Source organism: Podarcis liolepis (genome assembly GCF_965112155.1).
Source record: "Podarcis liolepis genome assembly, chromosome: 5".
Lineage (NCBI taxonomy): Eukaryota > Metazoa > Chordata > Lepidosauria > Squamata > Lacertidae > Podarcis > Podarcis liolepis.
In genome coordinates, this window is record NC_139556.1 from 89747168 (window position 1) to 89774176 (window position 27009).

The following is a 27009-nucleotide window of genomic DNA, read 5'->3' on the forward strand; positions in this document are numbered from 1 at the left end:
AATGTACAGAGATGGGAAAACCTGAATTTGTCTTGGTCGTAAAGACAGGAGAGCAGGGTTGGAGGTGAGGGGGGAGCCGTTGTCACTTAGCTGTCTCAACCAGGGATTGATTTGGTAGGAGCATGTGTATTCCGTGCAAAGGGGTCCCAAGGTTTTGTGCCTTGTCTCTTCAGAAAGGGCTTGGAAAGACTCCTGCCTTGATCCCAGAAGAGCTCCTGCCTGTCAAATTCTGAGCTGGATCGACCAATGGTCTGATTTGATTGGAAGCAGGCAGCTTCATAGGCCTGCATGCATTTTGCAGGAAGTGTCTTGAAGCAAATGTGCAAGATGGTTTGCATGTCCGTTTCACCACCATTTACATACTGTAACATGCAAAAGGAGCAGTTGGTCATCTCCTTCATGGTGAGATGCAGAAACTGCTGCTTGTGCATTTCATCCCAGGGAAAGTGTGCAAATTCCTTCCTTGAGTTAGAGCAAAAGTTCACAAAGACAATAGTGTGCAAGCACAACTCAGGAGTTCATTTGTCGCTTCCTGCAGCGTATAAAGTTTCTCCCATGCCTCATCATATTTCCTTAATCCTCCTTTGCGCTCTCTCTTGATTTTTTTTATTATTAAGGATTTTATTGATTTATAAAAGAACGTGCAATGTCTCTCTCTCTTTTTAAATCATCGAGTCTCTTAGTTACATTCAATGTAAGACAATGTTGCATCTTAGTATAGGGTTGAAGGGGAAGAGAGGCGGGAGCAAGACTTGGTTCTTTATAGCTTATTCTTCTGCTGGCTATTGATACAGGGGGTGGTGGAGGAGAAGAACAAAGGATATTTGGGGTTGGGCAAAGCATAGTGAAATAATACTGTCACAGCCAGCAATTAGCTTAATTAACTCTGATTATGGGTTGGAGTGCTCCTGCAAGTGAGAAGGAAAGGGGGTAACTCGGGAGAGCAAAATGCTGTGGAATTCCCACATGCATAGAGTTAGAAATGTCACAGCTCAGTCCTAAAACTGACCCTTCTCATTTTTATTGTTTTGGCATTGTTGTCCTCAATACAGGCAGATGAGGTTTTTCACTGCCATCCAGTAAGTGTTTAGTAGGCTTCTATTCTCATGAGTGCAATGTAACATTTATCATTGCTATCTTCTTCATCATCATCATCTGTGGCTCCACTGGTGAAATGTTTTGCACCAGTGGACCATTATTACATAAACAGGCTGATGTTAACTTTGATGCATATTAAATTATGCAACCTGTTGCAGGATGTGTTTCGGCTAGCATTAATTTAGCTGTATTCCTCTGCTGTGCAACATTCAAAGTCGCCCATCCACTAGTGCAAGAGCCACAGTTCTACAGCCTAACTTAAGTTGTAGTTTGGATAAAATGGGATAGCTGCATATACATTCTCCTTACTGGCATCCATCTATCTCAAGAGACATTGGAGTGTGAAGTCAAACTGCTGTGTTAGCAGCACCAAAGTGATCTCCTCAGGGTGCAAACATGGGCAGTGTGCGTGAAGGTCCTGGGCTGCTCAGATGACAAGATCCCCCTCTTGGACTCACTGATGGGATCCAAAATCAAAATCAGAGCAATACATTTGGCACCAAACGTCTTCACAACTCCACTCCAGATTTGTGTAGGGTTTACTTCTTAGCTTTTTCTTCTCCTGAAGATATTCCACAAGGCATTGGAGGTTTAGGCTAAGAGTTTTCCATCTCCTAGATGGGCTACCTTCCCAATTTGATGGGCCTCTTCTGTCCCTCACTTCCATCTACAGCATGCATAGAAGCCTCTTGACCATTGGACCCATTATTGGTCTCGCCTGCTCAATCCACCATAGCCTGTCTTCACATGGAGGGAAGGTTCCTAACTCACCAAGGTTTTGAGACCCATTGGCTACCCTCATCTGGTTTACAGTATATTCATTGCCCTGTGATATTTTGAGGAAAAGTACGGTTAACATGTGATTAATAACAAAGGCTTGTTAAGATAGACAAAGCTCTATGAGGCTAACTGGGACTGCAGGCTAAGCAAGCATGCACAGGATTGCAGGCTTACTCCTAAGTAAGCTTGTTCAGTTCATTTGGCCATTGCTTTCTGAGTAAATTCCAATGACGTCTTTGCTTCCAAAACCCAGACACCCAAAAACTTTCCGAATGCTTATCTTTCCTGTTGGAGTTAGTTAAATTTAAAGGCTATGGCAGTTTTGTTGTAAATATTAATTTCCTTTTTATATGAGGTATGGGAATGGATAGTCATGAACGTAAGGGAGAAGTGCTGATTAAAAACAGTGCCTGCTAGGTTATTCTGTTTGCAAAGCAGCTGATAGATAAGGCTCAGTGCAATTTAACTTCTTTCTGTCTGACCGTGCACAGCTTTTGGACAAGACTTTCATTCCTTTTAAAAGAATACAAATGTCTGCTTTGCTGCATCATTAAATGGAAAAATAATTGTGTGCTCCAAAATAATTAAAATCCACCCATATGGCTACAGAGATGTCTTGCCCATGTGATTAGGCATTTTTAAATGCGTTCCTGCAGGCGCCACCATCAAATTCATGAAAGGTTAAAATGTGGCACGTCCTCCTTTTTTTTAACACTGGTGGCTTTAAAGCTAGATTAAAAGGGATGACTTATGTTTTTAGTAATGGTAGACCAAGCAGCACACAGAAATTAAATGAGTTCAGAGTTCATTAGGAATTCCCCACTCATGTACAGTGATTCTCTTGTTTCTGCAATAGCGCCTTGATGAGATGCAAAATGCTCTTTCTCCCCCAAACTGCCATGTGGGTCCATTTTCCCATTAGCACTAATGAGAATCATCAGCTTGTCCTGGTGGGAGGTTGGACCTGGCAGAGTCTCTTGATTAAGAAGAGAAATCTCCTCTGAATCAGCATTGCGGAGGCTGAAAAGTCTTTTGTTTTGTGTATGAATCAGCCCACTTTCTCAGGTTCATGATGTAACTGGTAATGTGCAATATCGATTACGTGACCTCCTAAAAGATCACTTTTTTAAAAAATGGTTTGGAGAAAAATTTGGTTTTCAGGGTCAGGGAGTGGGAGCTGTGTCTGTTTTTAGAGAAGGGTCATGTCGGTGACAGAGCACAGCAAAGCAGAAGGGGCACAAAGTGAATTCTTGAAATGGCAGGTCCAAGCACAGATAACCCATATAGGTGTAGCAGCAAGAGGACGAGGAGGCAATGGCTATGCTGTCTAGGTTGGCTCTCAAGACTGATGACCTGCACGGCACAGCTTTATTTTGTGCTATTCAGACTTTTTTTGTGTGAACCACTTGCAGTGTTCAAAACTCCCATTGTTCTAGGCGCCTTTTGCGACAGGGAATTTCATTAGCATGAACAGTTCCTGAGCTCTGGGTGCAGTGCTGCGCCTAAGATTCCAGATTGAAACTGCAGAGTGGAAGGAAAGGAGGACCTTTCTCTGCCTCCCCACTTCCAGCTGCTCTCTGAGGACTGGAGAAGAGACCCTCTAAAGAATATTGGGGGGGGGCAGGGGAAGGACTAGACCAGGTGAAAAATGAATATAATATTTTAGCTGCAGTTCATTCATTTTCAGCTTTGTATTCTTATAAAAAAGTGCGCCTGGGCATTCTGTTGTTGTGCCCATAACCCAGGTTTAAGGTGCCATTTAGCACGTAGTTTTCATATCTCGGTTTCTAACACCGCTTGAACCCAGATGCATTGGGGGGGGGTGTGGTAGGTAAATAAATTGACTATGACATTTTTGCATGCAGGACATTCCAGGTTCAGACCCTGGTTCAGTCTCTTGGGTGCTAGGAATGATCTCTGCCTGAGACCGCAGAGAGCTTCCACCATCCATAGTAGACCACAGTGTGCTAAACCAATAAGGATATGGCTCAGTCTAAGTCAGATTTGTATGTTCATAGCAGCTGTTATTTTTGTAAAGGAGGAGGAGGAGGAGGAGGAGGAGAAGAAGAAGAAGAAGAAGAAGAAGAAGAAGAAGAAGAAGAAGAAGAAGAAGAAGAAGAAGAAGAAGTTGTTGTTTAGCTGAATATCTCAGGCCAAAGGTGGCACCTTCATAAGAAGCCTATCGGTATTCTGTATCTGCAATACCACCTTCTGCCCATCTCAACTGGTAGCGCTGAGAGCACCAGACAGTTGCTTTTGACAAGATATAGTAGATGTGCATAGAGTGAGATACATGGTTTGAGACTTCCAGCACCTTGTAGGTGTTTTCCCTCCCGTTGTACAAGAAGGTTGTTTTGCTTTTATTTCTAAGTAAAAAGTCTCATGCTCACTCATGGGCTGGTTATATTTCTCACAAAGACCTTCAACTCAGCCATCCAATTTCCATTTAACTTGCTAGATGCAAAGGTAGCATCCTTTTCCACAGTGCAGATTTCGGGTTGATGTACTAGCATGCAGTCACTCGGAAGAGAGAGAGAGAGAAAAAGTCGAAAGAAGCAGAGCTTTTAAAATACAAATGTTTCAACTTTTCTGTGAGACGATGCATGCCTCTTGCCTACCCATGCTCTAGGTACCAACATGAACCTTTCATCTCCTCTCTTGTTTCCTTCTACTGTTATTTTATGCATGAGATTCCCCCCCCCTTTCCTTTTCAACTGTGTGCTTGGCTGCCTTTTTTAACTTAAAAGTTTCACAGTTGTACTGACTTCGGCGGGGGGAGGGTGTGTGTGTGTCTCTCTGTGTGTGTTTTGCATGCAGATTACAGAATGTCATGGAGCTGTGCTTGTTCGAGGAGAAAAAAAGAAATATAATGCTGAGTTTCAGCTGCTTTTGTTTTGTGCTTCAAAGTGTGAAAATACATGGCATATGGAAATGGTGTTCTCTGATGGCCTTTGACTTTCCTTCTGGAGCATTTTACTGACTATGCTGTGTGCTTGAGGAGAAGGGTACCCATTCCCCCCCCCCCTTGCAAAGTAAGATTAATCGCCTAACACTTGTTAATAGTATTGCTGTCCTGAGCATGGAATGATACTAAGTCTTAATTCCTTTATTCTTACGAATCGATTGTATGATAATACCATGACCTGCTGAGACTGTAATCACCTCTGTGGAAGGAACCCTTCCAGTATCCGGGTGCGAATCCCATTTTGAAACCTTGTTATTTTTAACAAATACGTCAGCAGGTATCGAAAGGTTTGAAAACATTCTTCTATCCAAGGTTGTAATTAAATTACAAATTAATGGGTGCACTAAACAAAATCTAGGACATGATTATCCTTGGAATGTATTAGCCACCATGGCTGGAATTATGGAAATCAATTTGCATTTCACATAATATTTCTTTAGAAGGGAACTCACTGTAAAGGCCTGTTTGTTTTTGTTTTAAAAATTATAATCAGGTATCTCCTACATTGAAACCAAGAACAAGATTTTTTAAATGGTTTAAATTTTTAGAGAAACGAACTAAAAGATTAAATAGATTAAATTGCTTCCTCAATGTTATTAAATATGGTGGGTATGTTTTGGGTTTATTTCCAAAAAGAATTATTGGATGTTGGTTCATTAATTTTTAATATAATTTATGGTGTGCATATTTGGTTTTTTACATTAGATATTTGTATGGAATATATATATATATATATATATATATATATATATATATATATATATAGGGAATATTTTGCTGAAAAATCCTTTTTTTGAGAGTACTCCTGTCCCCACAAGTGGTTTTTCTTGAAACGTCCTTGGAAGTTTAATACTGACTACTTTTTTCCCTCAGTCTTGTATATTCTTGAATTGTCTTTTTCCTCCATTTTCTCCGTTCTCAATCCTAGGTCCCCTAACAAAGAAACAGACAGATGATTTAGGTGATAATGAAGGTGCAGAGGATGAAGGTATTTTTTCCCCCTGCCAAACTGATTTGCATGACAAGGACCCCCCCCTTGAAAAATCTTTTTTCTCCCCTCTTTTTCTTTTTTTTTTACTTCTTGTCTTCTTTTGAAGATTTGTTTTTTTTAAATTCCCATTTTTGATGTGTTTTGTCTTCTTGCTTGTTGTTACATATTTTAATTTTTCTTAAAAGAAAGAATGTTGTTAAGTTCTTAAGATAACAGTGTTTTAAAAACAAACCAACCCGGAGGCCATTTTACTTTTGTTTCCCCGGAACAGACTCCTGATATGTTGCATCCCACTTTTGACTCAATTTTGTCCATGATAACTAACACGCTTTGGAAAGAGTCTCTCTCTCTCACACCTTCTTGCATGTTTTCTAACCTCTGTTTCTGTATATTTCACCGAATACAAAACTCTGTGTTTTCGTTTCTTTTCTGTCACCCACTTAATGCCATTTTAATAAATATGGAAATGTTGTGTTTGTTGGGGAAGGAATGATAAACGCTGTGATAAAAGTGTTTCCCAAGCAACTGGACTGTTGTGACTGCAACTCTTTGACTTCTGCTTCAGGTCCCAAAAATGGTATCACAAACTCTGCGTAACCTTAGTAGGCATGACAACAAGAGAGAAAGCTCTGAAGACCCAGTTGCCAGTCTCTTCTGAATTGATAGCCTTAACACGGAATTATAGAGACACACACATGAATTTGTCTTCGTTTGTTAGAGAGATTTCATAAAATACAATTTTAAAAATAATAGTAATAACACCCTTCACAGGCAGAGCGTTCCTGGATCATGGCAAAGGGCCAGCCCTTCCAACCAGATGCCCATAGGAAGCCCAAAAGCAGATCCTGAGCACCAAAGCCTTTTCCGCACCTGTGATTCCCAGCTTTTGACAGCAGAGGTAGAAATGGCCACTGATGACATCAATGTCCATTAAATTGTCCGATCCTCTTTTAAGGCGATCCAGGTTGGGTAACCATCACTACAGCTACTGGAAGCGAATTTCTCACTTGAACTCCCTGTTGTGCGTAGAACTCTGTTCTTTTGACTGTCCTGAGTCTTCCACTTGGTGCAAAACCCTACTGAGAATTATTTCTTATTCAAATTCTTCTAATTTAATTTCAGAGTATCCCAAGCAGGCCTGCTGTCCATCTCGTCTCCAGGGCCCAAGGTTGTGGACTTGAGGCTACTGGGTCATGCCCACTGTTTGTGTTTCAGTTTATGTGTGGGGGGAATGTTGATGTCCAATGAAAACACGATTTACAGTCTTGGGACACAGGTTTACTACAAGTCCTTGGGTTTCTCCCACTGTCTGTAAATCCCTAAACATCTTATTTCCCATAAAATAGCAACAGTGCCCTGTTAGTACGATTATTTATTTAAATTAGCTTGCCCCAAAACAGGGCTTCCCAGCCTTCGGGGTCATTTAATATAACTCCTGTTTACCTTAATGTGTTTATGGTTGAATAGCAATCCTTTCACTTATTTCTTCCTTAAAACAAGAATTAAGAGAACTGTAAATTGAGGTCAGTGGTAGAGGTTACTTTGCCATAGTTCATTTTCCCATACTTAGGAGTGTGTTTCCTTTTGGACTGTTCTTGTCCTAATCACCTTGCCTTCCACACAGACCTGGATTTAACATTATTTTTCATCTTGCATACATCTTTAAGATACAAATGTGCAGTTTTTGAGATGGGACAGTCCTGTTGGTACACTGTCTAAGATTTAATGTGGAAGGAGGTTATTTGATTCAAGCAAAGTTGAATCTGTGCAAGGAGCCCCAAATCAAGGCACACATCCCCTTGAAGTACTTCCTGGTACCCCTGTGATTCAGATGCCAAACACTGTAGATAAGCATCTGCTAAAGCACAACTACTAATGCATTAAATATTCCCATATTAGGAAAACACCAAGGTGGAGTAAAGGGGAGAAGGGAAAACAAAAACCAGAGATGGAGAGGACTGTACCATGTCCATTTCCACATGCTTGGAACAGTCCCAAGAAGAACATAGTCAAGCAAGGAGAAGATGGAAAAAAATGTGGCATACTCAGAAATGGTCACCACTGCCAATGCTACTTTATTCTCATTCACTGGTTGGTTTCCCCCAACCCCGATGCATGACTAACCATTCTGACATTGCAAAGAATTGCATCTTTATCCATTCCGCTCCCCCACTTTGTACACACCTCTTTAAAATGTCACTGGGGATTATAAACTATTGTGCCTCATAATCCCTATAACTGCCCACGCATTCCAAATCATATCTAGCCCCACATTCCTTCACTTTGCAAGCTGCCCTCAAACACACACATTGTACATTGTTGGATTGCATCCAAAAAAGACCCAAGGAGCATGAAAATACAGTTTGTACAGTGCTTTATAGATGGGCTGCCTAGCAGCTTTCTTCCTTTCATTTGCACAAAAGGTTGCTGAAGCGGAATAAGGATTTGGGTTTTTTTGTTTTTATTTTATTTTCTTGTGCAATGTTGTAGTGTGCAGCCTTGCACAAATAGTATCTCACCATGGTTCATGAAGCCAGCACCATCTCCTGAGTCTGTCATGTACTTCAAAGCCATCCTGTTTTTGTTGTCCTTCACAAATGCAATACAGTGGTACCTCTAGTTAGGAACTTAATTCGTTCCGGAGGTCCGTTCTTAACCTGAAACTGTTCTTAACTAGAGGCGTGCTTTCGCTAATGGGGCCTCTTGCTGCCACTGCGCCGCCAGCACACAATTTCCATTCTCATCCTCGGGCAAAGTTCTCAACTCGAACTAACTCTTCCAGGTTAGCAGAGTTTGTAACCTGAAGTGTTTGTAACCTGAGGCGTTTGTAGCTCAAGGTACCACTGTAGGTCTATCAATTTTCTGGCCACTATACATCAATATTGGTTATATGTAACCTGCTCTAGTATGAGGTGTAAAACAGGCACATTTGCATGTGGAAAAGACATCACTTTTGGATTGCTTCATCAAATTGTCCGCTGCTTTTCATTCATGAACATCCACCCTCTACTCCCCAACACACATATTCTGATACATGTTGTTTGGGTGTCTTTGCAACCCTGTTAACACTCTCAGTAGAGATGGCAGTTCTTTCATAAATATAGTGGTCCCCTGCCATAACCAGAAATTAATAGAAGCATACCATGCAATGCAACACTTAGAGGTTTATAAGCACAGTTTTTATTCAATTAGCAACTGGAAAAGCCTGTGTTACTCACAGATAATTTTGAGAAATAGTTTCAAACCCCAGCTATTTACACAGCGGACCTTTTGTAGCTTTCCTAATTTGCCATATAATTGCTAGGGCAGGCTCTAATAGCTAAAAATCTGTTGAGTTAATCAGTACCTTTCATTCGTTGAAAGAGCTGAACATTCAAGCCTATCAGCTCAAATCCAGCTTCGGCAGGCAGTGACAGAATGGTAAGAATCAGAGCACAGTTCAGAAGCTTCTATGAAATGAGTTAAGTTGCATCTTCTCAGCTTGTCATAGAAAACCACCCTTCCCATTAAAACTAGGTATCCTAGTGAAGTTTTCAAGGGCTCCGTCTGGAATCTAAGTTCAAAGGATTGTGAACCTTGCAATAAAGCTCCAAAATAATTCCAGGTCTTGGATTTCAGTCTGAGCTAGAGAAGGAGGCATGACTTCCGTGCCTGAGAAAGGCTTTGGAGCAGCAAGAGAAACAGGGATTTCGTGGCCAAGAAAAAGCTTCTGTAAGCCAGGGATTGTGGGTCTTTGGCAGCCAAAGGCGGAGCACACTGACAGCTCTGACACCATGTGTGGCTTCCAGTTGCCAAAATGCATCTCTCTCAAAATGTAATGGATGACTTGGCAGTTCTTCAGGAACAAAAAAATAGATGAGGATGTTCTGAAAGCCTTTTCACCAAGATGTATCAGTTTACCTGAAGGGTCCTTCATGAGACCTGAGTGTCTTTCTCCCCACCCAGTTTTTGTCCCTGCAGCCAGTTAAAGCTCTCCCCATTCAATTAACACTGAACAGGGGAGAAATTAAAGAGTCTTCAGGAGCAAAAGCTGCATATGGGGAAGGCCCCCCACAACAGAGGACCATTTGAGTAAGATGGTGATCTGAGGTGGGCAAACTTCCCTGCTCCCTCTGTTGGGTTTTTCTTTTTTTCTTTGCCCCTGGAGCCTCTTAAATTAAATTAGAAACCTGTTGTGAGGAGAGAGAGAGCAATAGAGAAGCCCAAGAATGGCACACGATAAAAAAAAAAAAAAACTAGTAGCACACTATAAAACAACTACCCATGTACTATCTGAAACCAAAGTGGCGCATTGGTTGCTGCATGTGAATTTGTTCCCCATCTCTCCTACCCCACTGCACTGAAAAGAATGGAAAACGTAAACTGCACTTGCTTGAACACACAAGGCCTTAAACTGTGGATAGGGCACACACACCGTCTTAGCAGTGAGAAGATCCAAAACATAAGTGCTTAACCTGGGGTCCATGGATGGGCTTCTGGGGTCTATGAATCAGACACAAATTTTCCCCTCCATGCAATAAAATTGTGTGCAAAAATGTTGTGTTCATGTGCATATTTCTGGGGAGGAGATCCATTAATAATAATAATAATAATAATAATAATAATAATAATAATAATAATAAAAATATTATTTATACCCTGCCCATCTGGCTGGATTTCCCCAGCCACTCCATAGCTTTAATCAGATTCTGAGAGGGGTCCATGAGTTTATTTTATTGGGGGGGGTGTAAAAGCCTGAGTGCCCAGGGACATTGGAGGTGGAGCTTGTTCATGTGCACCCCTGCCTACAATTTGAGATAGGGATGGGGAACCTGTAGCCCTCAGTATTGACCCCCATCAGCCCTGACCATTGACTGTGCTAGCTGAGGCTGATGGGAGTTGTAGTTTAGTGACACCTGAAGGGTCACAAGTTTGCCATGTCACTTTGACTGAGAAGTGAAGCTAGCATTTAGACATTAGATGTGACACTACTACTCACAAAGTTGGGGGACGTGGCACACATGGTGATGTCACACCCAGATGTTACTGAGGGAAAAGAGAGGCAGCGTAGTGTTTTCATTAGTGGGCCTCTTCCCTTTGTAACATCTGGTTCTGCCCTGAGAGATTGAAATGGAATGTCTGACTCCCAAGGAGAAATGAAACCATGAGCTAATAAATCACAAAATGTGACAGGAAGGAAACTGAATAAATCTGCTTAGCAAATTCAAGGAGCATAAATCCAATGGTGTAATAAAATCCATATCAGTAGATCACTCAGAGATATCGTATTTCCAGCCAATTTCAGAGCACCTCTCCAGCTATGAAGTGTACTTCAACCACATCTGTAATAATAATAGGTGAACCGTTTTCCTTTCAATGTTCCCTTCCACTTTTTTTTAAACCATTTTATCACTACCCATATCCAACTTTTCCCAATCCATGCAGCAGTGAAACCTTGGGCTCTACCACTGACCCAGCTCTAATTAGATCATTTTTTTTCTTCTTTCAGAAGACCCCAAAGGCACCTAATGCACATTACAGCCTAATGATCTGTAGCTCTCTAGTTTCGTAATAACAACAACAAAGTGGGAAAAGTAACTATATCAATTTCTTTGTCTTACCATGGGCAGCGCTTGTATTTTTCCATGGGAATTATTAGCAGTAATATATCACAAAGTAAGGGACGCGGGTGGTGCTGTGGGTTAAACCACAGAGCCTAGGACTTGCCGATCAGAAGGTCAGTGGTTCGAATCCCCGCGGCGGGGTGAGCTCCCGTTGCTCGGTCCCTGCTCCTGCCAACCTAGCAGTTCGAAAGCACGTCAAAGTGCAAGTAGATAAATAGTACCGCTCTGGCGGGAAGGTAAACGCCATTTCTGTGTGCTGCGCTGGTTCGCCAGAAGCAGCTTAGTCATGCTGGCCACATGACCCGGAAGCTGTACACCGGCTCCCTCGGCCAATAAAGCAAGATGAGCGCTGCAACCCCAGAGTCGGTCATGACTGGACCTAATGGTCAGGGGTCCCTTTACCTTTACCTATCACAGAGTAATGAAACTCTAATCAATGGGGCAGGGGGGTTTGCTCAACATTCTTTGCCACCATTGACAATTTTAGAGAACCCTATCTTGGCAGCCTCCATTTCTAACCTCTTCTTGAAGTGGTGCTGAACTAGATAAGACTTTGCTTATCCAGCATTCCCTTCTTGCCCATGTTCATGGAGAGTTCAATCCTAAATAGTACTACTCAGCAGCAAATCTGTCTGTGTTCAATGGGTTTTCCCCACACAAGGGCGTCTTACCCATAGAGGCTAGTGGCGTGGGGCCCCAGGGCACCAAGTTCTGGAGGGCGCCAGGGAAGATGCCTCCCGGCATCAGCTCGCCGCCCTCGCCCACCTCCACCCTGCCGTACCGAAGCAGCGCCGTGCCCGGAGCCTCCGTCTGCTGTAGCCACCATGGCACGAAGCAGTCAGCTGAGCCAGGAGGCACCACGTCCAGCCTTTGCCTCTTTCGCACCGGAGGAGCCACCCTCCAGCCACTGCCTGCTTCCTCCAGCCCCACCGGCAGCGCCGTCCTCCCTAAAAAACTCTGGGAAAGGGGGGGCACCAGGGGGAACTTTGCACCACGGCGCTGGATATGCTTAAGACGGCCCTTAGTACATTTAGGATTACAGCCTGGGCAAATATCACTGCCGACTAGGGAATTGGTCCCAAATCTCCCCAGTTTTGATCCTGTACACAACTGTGCCACATTTGCTCTTCCCTTCACATGCAGTTGAGCCTTGCATGTACAGTGGTACCTCAGGCTACATACGCTTCAGGTTACATACACTTCAGGTTACAGACTCCGCTAACCGAGAAATAGTGCTTCAGGTTAAGAACTTTGCTTCAGGATGAGAACAGAAATCGTGCTCCAGTGGCACGGCAGCAGCAGGAGGCCCCATTAGCTAAAGTGGTGCTTCAGGTTAAGAACAGTTTCAGGTTAAGAACGGACCTCCGGAACGAATTAAGTACTTAACCTGAGGTACCACTGTACTGTTTTCCACGCCAAGACCATATTCAGATGGACCACCCCAACATACATGCCTGGCATGATGAGTGAATTTGGTACTTCGAATTATCAACCAAGTTTTGCCCAGGGTGACCTGAAAATGCTGGTGTGGCAATAAAGTCCAAGAAGGAGTTGGTGGCACTGGCGAGCCTGCCACTTTCCACGCTGCAGGCTTCAAGTGCATATTTATATTGCGCAAGATGATCTCGCATAAACAGAAAAGGCTTTAGCGCCCCATTGCATGCCCATGAAGAACCTCCTGGTTTAAAAATTCAAATGATTTGTGCTTTCAGTTTTGCCATTAGCTATGTTTTTGCCCCCACTTGACAAAGACAGAGCTTGCACCGAATTATCATAATTGTATTGGTAACACTTGAAAGTATGGGGAGAATAAATCCTGACAAAGCTTTCGTGAAAATAGCTCCCATATAATTATAAGCAATGAAGGGGCTGTCAGCATTTCCATTGTCTAGCCCACATTTCCAGCAGCAGGTAAGTTATACAAGAACGCTTGTCTCAGTTTAATTAGGAAATTCTTCAGCAGCTTCCTTAAAAAAAGAAAAGAAAGTCTAAAAGTGTTCCCCTGCATAACCCCCCAATCAATTATATATACAGTGGTACCTTGGTTATCAAATTTAATCTGTTCTGGAAGTCCTTTCCAAAACCAAAGTGTTCCAAAACCAAGGCAAGCTTTCCCATAGAAAGTAATGAAAAACAGATTAATCTGTACCAGACTTTTAAAAACAACCCCTAAAGCAGCAATTTAACGTGAATTTTACTATCTAACAAGACCATTGATCCATGAAATGAAAGCAATAATCAATGTGCTGTACTATAAAATAAAGAAGACAGGATTGTAGATGATAATTCCCCCCCCTTACCTGCACTGATGATAGTCATTGTTTGGATCGGAGGCTTTTATCGATTCCCACAGTCACACAATCAATCAATCAATCAATCAATCAATCAGTAGCTGAACTGCGTTCCACACAGTCACATAAGCAAATTATCTGAAAAAGTCTCAAAAACAAAAATGCAAAATAAATAGAAAAAAAAGCGCCAAATACAGTGGTACCTTTGTTCTCAAACTTAATCTGTTCCGGAAGTCTGTTTGACTTCTGAAATGTTAAAAACCAAGGTGTGGCTTCTGATTAGTGCAGGAGCCCTGGAAACAATATCCAACAGCCGAATCGGATGTTCGGCTTCCAAAAAATGTTCAAAAACTGGAACACTTACTTCCGGATTTTCGGCGTTTGAAAACCAAGGCGTTTGAGAACCAAGGTACCACTGTAGTGTTGGTAATCTAGAAAGACGACACACAACTTGTCCAGCAGGCAGTGTCATGACCTCTGAGTCCAGTAGTGATCCAGACACAGAGCTTGAAGATGCAGAGGCACCAAATAAGTTGCTGAGCCGGGGGGGCCACTAGGGGGCGCATTGGAAGATGGCCGACAATACCATCTCTCCGACCCACACGGGGTATTAAGAGGCTGTTTTGGGAGTAGGCAGCCTCCCTTGTTGCCCCAAGGAAATGGGGAACACTGCCCTTGCCTGCTGTGCCCATAAATCACCCCCTAATTCGAAAGAAGGGGGTGAGGGCCCTAGGCAGAATGCCCCTGTGTGGACCTCGGCTCTCCTGGACGCTGTCTCTGATCGCGCACTAGCTGCAGCAATTTGGAATAATTAATTACAAAAGAAGCAAGTGCACATATTTCAAGTGAAGAACGGGAGTGAAGTCTGCTAATTTAAGTGACCTCTGCGAAAGAAGACGACGAGTTGGAGAAACAGGAATATTTTACGATGAAGATACACCAAAGGCTGGGTATGTTGACAACGGGACTGAATGGGGGGGGGGACCTTTTTTACTTTCCTTCTATGTGATTTACAAGAACCCCTCCTCATTAGAATCGTCGGTTGAACTGACCCAAGCAGGATGATTAAGGTCTGTGTGGAGATAAACTTTAACCAAAAGTATGCTTTTTGGAGATCGAGAAGCAATAAGAGCTTTTGGAATGGCGCAGCAATTAATTCAGAGTCGCCATCTTGCCAAAGGATTTATAGCCGAGAGAAGGAACGGACTTGTTTTCAGACTGCATTCCTGGTGAATCTCCTCAGAGGTTTTGAGAAAGGAGGCAGATTGGTGAAGATTAATGACGCTAAGACTGTTTTGATGTATGGAAGTGATGTTACATGGAAAACGTCTGGATATAGCTACTGGATAAAAAAATAATAATATCCACGCAGGATTACAAACTGTCTAACCAGCTTGTGGAGACTATCAGAGGTCACAAAGAGAAAGGAAAAATATATGAAAATAACAACAAGAGATGTGGAAAAACAAGAAGAAAGGACTGGATAGTACTGTGAACATCATAAGGTTAGATTTGTGGACATTAAAACAGCAGTAAGAAGCAATAAGTTGATTGGATCCCCTTCAGAACTTGAAATATGGGTACCCCCAACAAAAATTTAAAATTCGGCTGTGTAATTTGAAATTTATGTAATTTGGTTTGATTTGATGTGATTGGTCGGTTAATAAAAAAATTATTCTTAAAAACAAACAAACAAACAAATAAGTTGCTGAGCCAGGTTCCGGGCTCTGAGCTGACAGCTGAGGATAAGAAGACCACTATGCCCAAGGTTGTCACAGAAGAACCTCAGAAATCATCAGCAGTGGCATACCTTGGGGTCTCAAAGACCAATGGTGGCCTGTACAACACCAACATTTGGTGCCCCCCTACCTCTTGTGCTCCATTCTAAATCATCGTTGGCACGTCCTCTGCAGTGCAACCACGGCTCCACGCCCAGTGCGACAAAACTGGTCGTGATCTCCTAAATCCACCTCTGCTGCCAGGGCCTGTTGGGTCAGAGCCTGAACCCCTTAAGTCACCTTCTTCTGATCCTCAACATCCAGATATCTCCCACTTCTCATCATTGATCCAGAGAAGGAGGCTATGGAACCAAGGAGAAGTGCCCGTCTTCAGTCCAGGAGGTTGTTCTTTCAAGGCTCTGAAATTCTCTCAAGGGGGTAAAGTCTGGAGGAGGTAGCTTGGAGGCAGAGGGTTAAAAGGCTTCAATCTGCTTCCAGCCTTTGTCACTTGGAGCAGCCTTGCTGCATTCTTCAGCACTGGATCTGAACATGAGATGCAGAGCCAGACCCGAGCTCTGCTAGGAACCAGGAGCCTGTACCTAATTCTAAAAATTCCAGTTGCCCATAGGTAATTTTTTGCCTATAATTTTCATGATCTGCTAAATTGGGACAAGGCACTGCTACGTCTGACAGCTCCCCTTGCATCAGTGGTCCAAGACCCCCAGCAGCCCCTGAAAGAGGTAGCAGGAAGAAACTTAATAAATTAGCAGCATCTCACAGTAAGCTCTGATTTCCTGGACGCACCTGATTTTGAACCATTGCTTTCTACTTGCTCTTGAGCCTAATACTATTCCTGTTTTGCTTCTTTGGTCATATCCTGCAAGCATGCCATATATCTTGACTAGAATACTACTAGCAACGTTTATCCACCACTTTTCTGAGAAAACCTACCCGCTTCCTGTGCTCTCTTTTTTCAATATGGGAGGATTCAAAAATATAAATGACCTAGCTACAGTGCGAAGTGGTCCATTCCATCTCAGCACCTAAGGATTCTGTTGCTTGTATAGCCTTAATTAATAGACTAGGCCAGACTTCTCCAACCTCCTGATTGGATCAGACCAGATGTTAGGCTACAACTGCCACCATCCCTGACCATTGGCCATGCTGGTTGGCCAATGGAGGGCATCGGGTTGGGGAAGGCTGCATTAGACTTTATATGCTGCCTTTCTTCCAAAGAAATTGCTTTTGAAGCAACTCACAATATACTAGGTATAAAAGACCCAGTAACAACAATACTGGCAAATAATAAATGTTCCACCAAATACATTTAAAATAAAATAATGTTTCAATAACCATTAATAAAAATAAATACATTCTTAAAAACCTGAAATCTCTGCACAGAAATTGAAATATAACTTTGCAAATATTGCCATAATAATTAAGCTCAGTAATGGAAATTAATGCTCTGCCATCCCATTTTCCCACTCTAATTCCACCTTTCCCAGCTCATTATTATTATTATAATCAGCATTATATGGGAAATGCTCCATGATTCAACAATGGCAACAGTGTAGCTCTTTTGGAACGAGTTGTTTTCCATCCACCCCTGCTCCTCCTCCTGAATTCCATGTTCTTTGCAACAAGTATCAGTTAATCCAATCAATTTGCATTTCCCTGTTAGCTGGTTACCAATGTACACAGGTGCCTCAATACATTAAGCCCAAACTTAATGTGAACTTATGCACAATTGCAGTTTGCTTTTGTGTGGTGTTTTGTCAATGTGTGTTTGTAAACCGGTCATGTGAAGGGGGTCTTCTCCCCCAAGCAACAGCAACAACAACAACAACAACAACACTAGAACATAGAAGAGCCCTCCTGGATCAGGCAAAGGCCAATCTAGTCTAGGATCCTGTTCCCACGATGGTCAACCAATGGCCTATGGCTGTTGCAGGACCTGAGTGCAACAGCTCTCTCCTCATTTGTGATTTCGAGCAATTGATATTCAGAGGCACTTTGCCTCCAGCAGTGGAGGCAGAACAAGGGGTTGTTCTTGTTGGGAATCAAGCCTTTATCAGGAGAAACTGGCCACTCTCCAGGCACCCGGCTTGATCTCCTGTTGACCTCCCTGTCTGCATTCCCCAGCAGGATACAGGCTAGGTCGCGATAGGCGATCCTTCTCGGCGTGAGAAGAACACCCCCCCTCTTTCCTGCCCCCCCCCCCGGGCAGGGGAAAGAGATAGACAGAAACGTATTTACATGCCTTTATTTCTGTCTTTGCAGTGTTACAAAAATCATGACTGCTCTCTTCAAACTCCAACAGCCGAGAGACAAACTCCTCCTGTACTTCCTGTACAGCTCATATTACACTCTGAGCTAATTCCGGTGCCCTCTGCACTGTGAATTGACTGTCCCTCTGTTTCCCACAGAACAGTCCCAACATTCCCATTATGTTTTGCTTTCAAGCTACCAGCTCACGGCCGCATTGCTTCTATATCGTAACAGTTCTTAGTGCTTTCTTGCCACTTCAGAAACAAGACCGAACAATTTGGAGCTTCAAAAACTCAGGGGAAAAAAGATGGAATGGAATTTTCCAGAGCATCCCTAAAGTCCTTTGGGAGTGGCAAGGCAGGGATTAAACTCGCAAAGTCTATTCAGACATAACACCACAGGAGCCCGAGGGCTCAATAACATATGAATGCTGCCTACATCGCCTGCCAAACTACTGGGGAAATGCAAGACTGAGAGTAAATGTTCACACTTACTGAGAGGGGGAAAAAAACCATCTCATAGTTCACTAAAGAAGTGGATTTCCTGTAGGTCAGTGCTGAGATCTTTGACAGTGCAGTGTGGAGAAAATTTATATCATCTCTATTCTTATCTGCCGTGGCATGTGGATAAATTGAGAGGAGTTTGCAGTACTGCTTGTCCTTAACCTTTCAGAGCATAATATTCAGAAGGAAGTCATAAAAAAGGCATTATGTAGGCTGAATTTATTCAAAAAAAAATCCTTTATACCTTGAACTTTGCTTTATATTGGAATGTATGGCTGTGTGTGTGTGTGTGTGTGTGTGTGTCCGTGTCCCAATTTCCCTTGAATTACCCCAGTTTATGTGAGCATATATGTACATGTTTTTGCCACCGAAATTTCATTACTATTCACAGTTGGTGCTCTGTGACTTTAATTAAAAATGAATTCTTAAACAATTTCCAAGCATACAATTAGCCACGTACAGTTTCTGCTGCGAACAGTCATTTAGCGATCCCCGTATTAATATTTTATTATTTCTTCCTTCACTTTTGCATATGTAGAAGGAAGCAAATAAATAAATAAATTCAGAATACTATGATTTGGGTAAATAGCCACCAATAGCTGTGCTTGGAAGGAACGAGAACTAATCCGTAAGCCGCCTGCCTCATTGTGAGGCTTGGATGCAAACATGCCATAGGCAAGCAAAGTGCCCTTCTGAAATTAAGCTTGAAACATGAATGTGGAGCATTATCTGTCTTTGTATCCCAACCAATCTATCGGTGATTTAAAACAAGAACCAAAACACAGCCATCCTTCAAAATCCATACTTCTCTGAATTTTGCAATGCAGTTCTCCAGTAATATGTGCAAAAATGCATGCGCTGGAGTAAAGTGTCCACAAATATGCATATATTAGTGAAAAATAACTTACAGATGCATTATTTTAGGGATAATTGCTTTGCAAAGAAAAGGTGTCTATTAGGCAACACTGCAAACAAACGTTTACATTTAGAGAACTTTGCATTACCGTGCTGAACAATTCATATGAGGACTTTAATTTTCTTTTTTTAAACGTGGAAATGAGAGCAGAACTTTAGATCAGAAAAATAAGCAATTTAGAGAAATAAAAACCTGTCTTTCCCACTGTTCTTATATTCTGGAGCGCACGACAGCTTCACATAATACATCGTTAAAACAACCATCAACAATAAATCATTAAACAAAAAAAATGGAAGATCAATGCATCATCATAAAATATAGCACAGCAAACACATGTTTAAATAAGGGACCACACTCCTGGCATAGAAGAATGAAGAACCAAATGTCTGGATAAACAGAGATGCGTGTAACTGTTATACTGCCCTGTGCCCTGTCGTTGCCATCCTGATTTCTGCCCAGGACAGGGCCATGAGCAGCGTATCACCTGCTGATTGTAAAAGCTAAGCCAAGTGGTAGCATGGAAGGTGGTCACTCAGGTTCTTCGGACCCCAAATTTTACAGGGCATAATATGCAAATAGCAAGACCTTGAATTCGGCTTGGTAGCACACTGACAGAGCCTTCGAAACCAGAACGATGTGATCGTTCTGCCCGGACACTGAGGTCTAGTGCAGAGGGCCTTCTGGCAGTTCCCTTGCTGCGAGAATCCAAGTTACAGGGATCCAGGCAGAGGGCCTTCTTGGTAGGGGCACCTGCCCTGTGGAACGCCCTCCCATCAGATGTCAAAGAGATAAACAACTACCAGACTTTTAAAAGACATCTGAAGGCAGCCCTGTTTAGGGAAGCATTCAATGTTTAACAGACTATTGTATTTTGATATTTTGTTGGAAGTCACCCAGAATGGTTGGGGAAACCCAGCCAGATGGGCGGGGTATACAGTGGTGCCTCGCAAGACGAAAAGAATTCGTTCTGCGAGTCTTTTCATGCTGCGATGTTTTTCGTCTTGCGAAGCACGGTCTGTCGCAACTGCGCCTCTTCAAGCGGCTTTAAACAAAAAGGGCAAGATGTTTTCGTCTTGCGAAGCAAGCCCATAGGGAAATTCGTCTGGCGAAGCAACGCAAAACCGAAAAACCCTTTCGTCTAGCGAGTTTTTTGACTTGCGAGGCATTCGTCTTGCAGGGCACCACTGTAAATAAATTATTATTATTATTATTATTATTATTATTATTATTATTATTATCATCATCATCATCATCATCTCTCCTCATGGTTCACATGACTAGTTGGAGCATGGCACACTGTACCAACTGCAGTGTCCAAACCGACTTCAAGGGTAGCCCTGGAGTGTTAGGGACACAGGTGGCGCTGTGGTCTAAACCACTGAGCCTTGGGCTTGCTGATCAAAAGGTTGGCGGTTCTAATCCCCGCGACAGGGTGAGCTCCTGTTGCTCGGTCCCAGCTCCTGCCAAAGCGAAAGCACACCCAAAAGTGCAAGTGGCTTAATAAGTACCACTCCGGCGGGAAGGTAAACGGCGTTTCTGTGTGCTGCTCTGGTGTCAATGTTCCATTGAGCCAGAAGCAGCTTAGTCATGCTGACCACATCACTCGCAAAAACTGTCTGCGGATCAGACAAACGCTTGCTCCCTCGGCCTGTAAAGCGAGATGAGCGCCACAACCCAGTCGTTCGTGACTGGACTTAACTGTCAGGGGTCACTTTACCTTTACTTTTATCTGGGGTGTTACCAGTGATGAGTTAATAAGCATACCACTCCATTAATTAATTAACTCAAACCACCAGTAATTGCTTACTTTAATGTAAGTAGGAAATGCTCAGTTTTCAGTACTGAATGGGCCTCTAATGTAAACTGTACTATGTACTGTGCTGTAAACTATTAACTGGGCCACATTTCTTAGAAGATATTTCTGAGCTGGAACTGTTCTGCCTCCAACAATAGATATCCCATCATTAGAATTCATGTGCTAAGACCTCTCTCCTGTAATTATGTCCGATTCTTTACCAATCTTCTTCACATCAATCATAGAATCATAGAATCATAGAGTTGGAATAGACCACAAGGGCCATCGAGTCCAACCCCCTGCCAAGCAGGAAACATCATCAGAGCACTCCTGACATATGGTTGTCAAGCCTCTGCTTAAAGACCTCCAAAGAAGGAGACTCCAACACACTCCTTGGCAGCAAATTCCACTGTCAAACAGCGCTTACTGTCAGGAAGTTCTTCCTAATGTTTAGGTGGAATCTTCTTTCTTGTAGTTTGGATCCATTGCTCCGTGTCCGCTTCTCTGGAGCAGCAGAAAACAACCTTTCTCCCTCCTCTATATGACATCCTTTTATATATTTGAACATGGCTATCATATCACCCCTTAACCTCCTCTTCTCCAGGCTAAACATGCCCAGCTCCCTTAGCCGTTCCTCATAAGGCATCGTTTCCAGGCCTTTGACCATTTTGGTTGCCCTCCTCTGGACACGTTCCAGTTTGTCAGTGTCCTTCTTGAACTGTGGTGCCCAGAACTGGACACAGTACTCCAGGTGAGGTCTGACCAGAGCAGAATACAGTGGCATCACTGGGGCTGCGAGAGAAATGGCCTGCTTTTTTGTGGGGTGAGGCAGTTTTTCTACACTTCAGAATATGCATCCTAATAGTAGCCCCCTAAAAACATCAGACCACAGAACCCCCAAATATCCTGATACACAACCCCCTGGTTTTGACATTTAGAGAGCAAGGATTCTTGAGCCTCTCAGACAGCTTTTTGTTGTTGTTGCTGCTGTTTTTATTTTTATACTGCTTTAAATTTTAAAGAAAAAAAATCTGAAAGCGATTTACAACCTACATTAAAACATCAATTGAAACAAACCAGAATAAAACATTACAGAAGAAAGTCAAACCAAAAGTAGACATTCAACTTTTAGATTTATCATCGTACTGCCACGGTTAATCTAATGGCCATACGAAAGGAAAACCACACAATCCATAGAAATGCTAAACCTCATTTGAAAAGGATCACAGGTGCTCCCAAACTGGGAGAGACGTGAGCCATAAGCTTTTGTGACTTTCATGTGACACAGTGGTGGCCGTCATATTTTGTGTGTGTGCTCAAAATTCCTCTTCAATGACACCTGGTGACAATGTAGTGTTTCATATGTGCTGCTAGGGAACGATGTCATAATTCGTATCTCCAAACCTTTATTAGGCATTACAGAGATAGATGTTGTACAAGATGTCATAATTCACATATGTTGCTTGGGAAACACTTTTCAAAAAAATAATAAATAAATAACAGCTTGGGGTAGAAAGGAAACAAACTAAGACTTTCATGTGCATCACAATGTTCTCGGGATAACATACTTCTCAATATTTTTCTTCCAGACATTCGAGATAGTGGGGGGCCCAAACCTGTGATGGTGTATATTCACGGAGGGTCCTACATGGAAGGCACTGGAAATTTATATGATGGCAGTGTGCTGGCAAGCTATGGCAATGTGATAGTCATCACCGTCAACTACCGGCTTGGGGTACTTGGTAAGAAAGATTCAGATTTTAAATAGTTCTTGCCTTGTGCGATACTCTTTCTATCAATTAGAAGACAATTTGCAGATTCTTCTGCCTTAAAAAAAAGGAGAGGCTTTTTATTTTTAAAAGAGGAAAGGATTGAATTCAGTGGATTTCAAATTTGTTATTGTGCAGCCTAACCTGCAATTATACTCCTCTTTGATGACAGAAGCGGAGTGCAGATGTTCAGAATGATATGCTGCTTTGTCGCTTGCACTCATCCTGCATTACAGTAATTAGTTGTGCAGAGGGATCTACGGCAAATGGCAAGCACTGACTGAGACGCAATTGTTTCTGTTTGTGATGTGACAAACGTCTGGATATTGCGCTGACAGGGTTATTGTGTTCCTTCGGACTTTTGGATAGTAAGATTGTTTGGGAAATGTTATTCACTTTCAATTTCCACCTTCTCATATTTTGAATTTAGTCTGGCGCCTTTTAAGTGGAAAGTGTATTAGTTAAAAAAAAATTCCAGATAAAATAAGCTTGTGAGGCAACAGGTATTTTGAAGCTCTGTGCTTGGAGGGGGAAAAAGTATTGTGCTAGTGTTGTTTTATATCACACAGGTAAAATACATTTCAATGGAAAGTCGTGTTTTAGTTAGCTGATGTTTGCAAAAGGTTAGAAGAGTTAAGATCTTTTATGCTTTAGTCTGGAGCTTTCAGGGTGTTTTTAGCTGTTGTAGATTTTGGCAAAGAGAGAGGTTGTTTTATTCTGAATATTGCAGAAGCACATTGTAATGCATGTTTATTTCTAGCATCTGACGGTGTTATCACCTTTTTTATGGAAGCATGAGAGGAGCATCTACCCATAAAGACTCAGAAGAGTTTGAGCAAGAGATGGTGTGTTTTAGAAACTATGGTTTGCCACACAGGTTTATAAACTGTGGTTCGCCTGTGAATTACCTTAGCCCTAAGAGAAGACTCTTTTTGCTCTATCATAAGTTAATTTCTTCAGAACCCGTCTTTCTGGCTGCTCCACTTAATTCCCTGTTATTAACTCCCAGAGAGTGGGGAGCATCAATCTGCTGCTTTTACCTGGCGATTAAAAAAAATGATGCACTGTCAAGAAAATGAATTTGACTTGCTTTGGGGTTCCTGCTCATCTCTGGCTTTGAATGCAATCTAACTCCAGTCCTTGAAACATGGTATAATTTTTGTTGCTTCGCCTGACAGTCCTCTCCTTTCCACTTGCACAGGGAACAGTACAATCTAATAGCTGTGTGTGACACAATGTTCAATGTCCAGACCCTGCTATGATTTGTATCAGATTACTTTCGCATAGCCTACCTGGTGTGTTCATTGTTTTCTCAGAGCAATTAAATATTGACTTGGAACCTCTAGGGCTATGCTGTGCAATAATTTACAATTCACTTTTGTTGTCGGTATGCAAGATCCTCTTTCTGCTTAGCATATGTTTCCAGTTCCTGATTTGTGTGAGTATATTGTGCTGCAATTCTATTCAAAGAGCACCCACCTGATACAATCCTAATCTATTAGGTGGAGCAGGCAATCAAATACCTGTAATTTCTTTCATAATGCCTATCTAATCTGTCTGTCTATCTGCCTATCCATCCATCACAGACTTGAGTTGTGGGAAGAAGCCTCTGAATGTGTGTGTGTGTGCGCATGCGCATTGCTGCATGCCACCCCAATCTGTGAGTGGTGTGATATTCCAGGGGTTCCTGGCACTTACCCAGGATTCGTGTTTCCTTTGGAAGTGAGGCACAGCGGGGACTGTGGTGTCTTTATGATATATGGTTTATTTACACGTATATACAACCATAGCCTACAATGGAGGGATTCACAGCATTAATGCTCCAAGAGGGTCTTGTTTCTCCCATAGCTGGAACCTTGGATTCAAACAGAAACCAAACATCTCTCTCTCTCTCTCTCTCTCTCTCTCTCTCTGTCTGCCTTTTTGCTGCTTTGCTTCTACTGTAGCTCACATAACTTAACTCTCAGCTCTTGCCATTGTCTTTTTCTAAGTGCCAGCCAGCTGAGGGATGGGGAGCACTCATTTCCATCTCACATAGATCCACTTCCTTTGTTCCCCTTAGTGGCCCATTACCCAGGGGATCACCTCATCAGGAAACTGGTCTGGCTTATATTTTAACACTTGTTGGATCCAGGGAATAGAAGGGTCTCAGCATACAGTCTATTCACCTCCCCCAACGTGTGTGTGTGTGTGTGTGTGTGCGCGCGTGTGCATACATACATACTGCCTGGAGAATCCTCTTGTGCTGCTCAGCTCACTAGGGAACATCTGAGAGTGGTGAAAAGGTTGTTGCACTGCAGAAAACAGTTGAATTTTACTTAGTTCTCCCTTCCCCTTTTTTCTTACTGCTTGGCTGATCCAGCAGGAGGGCATGTTGTGGACCATGTAAGATTAGACAGTGGGCCTGAGGAGAGCAGATTGCACACTTCTGAACAAGAAATAGAAGGGGGGAAATCATTTTTTTTGGACTATGTATGGTGACACGAGAATGTGCATAATGCACATATACACAACCTGAGAATGTACAAAAATGATGTCAAAATATGCACATTATCCAAAGTCAGTTGGGGATTATGCACAGTGGCCAGAGAAAGTACAAAATTCAGTCCATACATGCAGATTTCCCAAGCCTGTGAGATGTGCATTTCACATTTCACAGAAGGATTATGTGCACATTATCCATGAAATTGGGTGAATGTGCGCAATGGCTAGTTATGCACATTAACCACTCAACCTATAGTCCCCTTAACATATGTATTTTGTAAACTGCCTATATGTATCGATGGTGAAGCAGTATATAAATCATTCACACACACACAGAGAGAGAGAGAGAGAGAGAGAGAGAGCCATGATAAATAATCCACAAGACACTGACAAAGTCAGTGAGCCAACACAACACATGTTTTCTCCGGCTCAGCGGATCAAGTATCCATTTGTTGCTGCCAAAAACTGGAAAGGGGGAATTTGAAGTGATGAATTCAAGAGTTCTCCCTAACACCATTATGATTAAAACCCATATCTCTGTGTTGAATTTCAGGCTGAGGCCATAATGGACTCAACGCCAGCACTGCTCCCCTCTCCATTTCCTGAATTTAACTTACACTTGAGCTGTGGAGACCACATGCAAGGCAGGCTGGTTGGGGATTTCAGAAACACCATACTCTCCAACATTTCTTCAATGAAAATAAGGACATCCCATTCCATAATGATAACTTTACTATTTATATCTCACACATCTTATTGGGTTGCCCCAGCTCTCTGGGCAGCTTCCAAAGTATATGAAAACATCATTTAACATTTGTTAAAAAACCTTCCCTATACAGGATTGCCTTGAGATGGCTCAGGGGTTGGATAGCTGCAGGCCCTCCAACATTTCTCCAATGCAAAGAGGGGCATCCCAGGATCAAATCAGAACTGGGATGGCTTCTCTAAACCAGGGAAGTCCCTGGAAAATAGGGATACTTGGAGGGTTTGGAGACCTGGTAGGCCTCATTCTTAACACCTAGTTGCTTATGAGCATGCTCAGAAATGTGTGGCCCATTGCAATGCATCGATCCAGTGAGTCAGTGCAAATTTGTTTGTTTATAAGCATTCCTAAATAACTTGTGATTTAAATATCCCCAAATGTGCAGGAAAAATAGCATAGAACAGGATCATAAAAAGGTAAAACATTGTTATAAAGACAAGTAAAAATGGACAGATGAAAATATTTATATGAGAATATTACATATGTGCTAATAGGGATGGGGTCCTGATTAATCAGGAGGTGTGTCTATATCTATATCTATATCTATATCTATATCTATATCTATATCTATATCTATATCTATATCTATATATCTATATATCTATATCTATATCTATATCTATATCTATATCTATATCTATATCTATATCTATATCTATATCTATATCTATATCATCTATATATCTATATATCTAGATTTATCTATGATCAGTTTTCCATTTAACAAGTTGAAATTGTCTCTGTGATGAGAGAGGAAACATATTTACTGGCCTATAATATTTCTGATTTCTTGTTCTGTGGCTCAGGGTTAATCTTGCTGGGTAACTCTTATCATGACAATCTTGAAAAGAAATCACAGCTCATTTTTTTCTTACCACTTCTACAGTCTGGTGATTTAAGAAATAACAGCCATCACTTATCATTTCTGCCCTGACTCATTATGAGCTCAATAGATACTGCCAGGAGAACTGCAAACCCCCCCTTTTTTTTTTGCTATGTCAGATTTTAGCAATCCAATTTTAAATAATCATCAAAGATTCAACAGGTCTCAAGGGGGGGGGGAGC

General features: G+C 42.2%; 1 protein-coding gene across 10 annotated transcripts in view; it reads left to right on the top strand.

Annotated features, from left to right (window-relative positions):
* The window catches only part of NLGN1 (neuroligin 1), a 657716-nt gene that overhangs the window by 341693 nt on the left and 289014 nt on the right, over positions 1-27009 (top strand). For 8 of the 10 annotated variants that reach the window (XM_083504022.1, XM_083504017.1, XM_083504015.1 and 5 more), the window contains 2 exons: positions 5772-5831; positions 22518-22670. In XM_083504022.1, coding sequence (XP_083360148.1) covers positions 5772-5831; positions 22518-22670 — 213 coding nt within the window. The remainder of the gene's footprint in view (positions 1-5771; positions 5832-22517; positions 22671-27009) is intronic. The other 2 variants (XM_083504024.1, XM_083504016.1) reach the window with 1 other exon arrangement.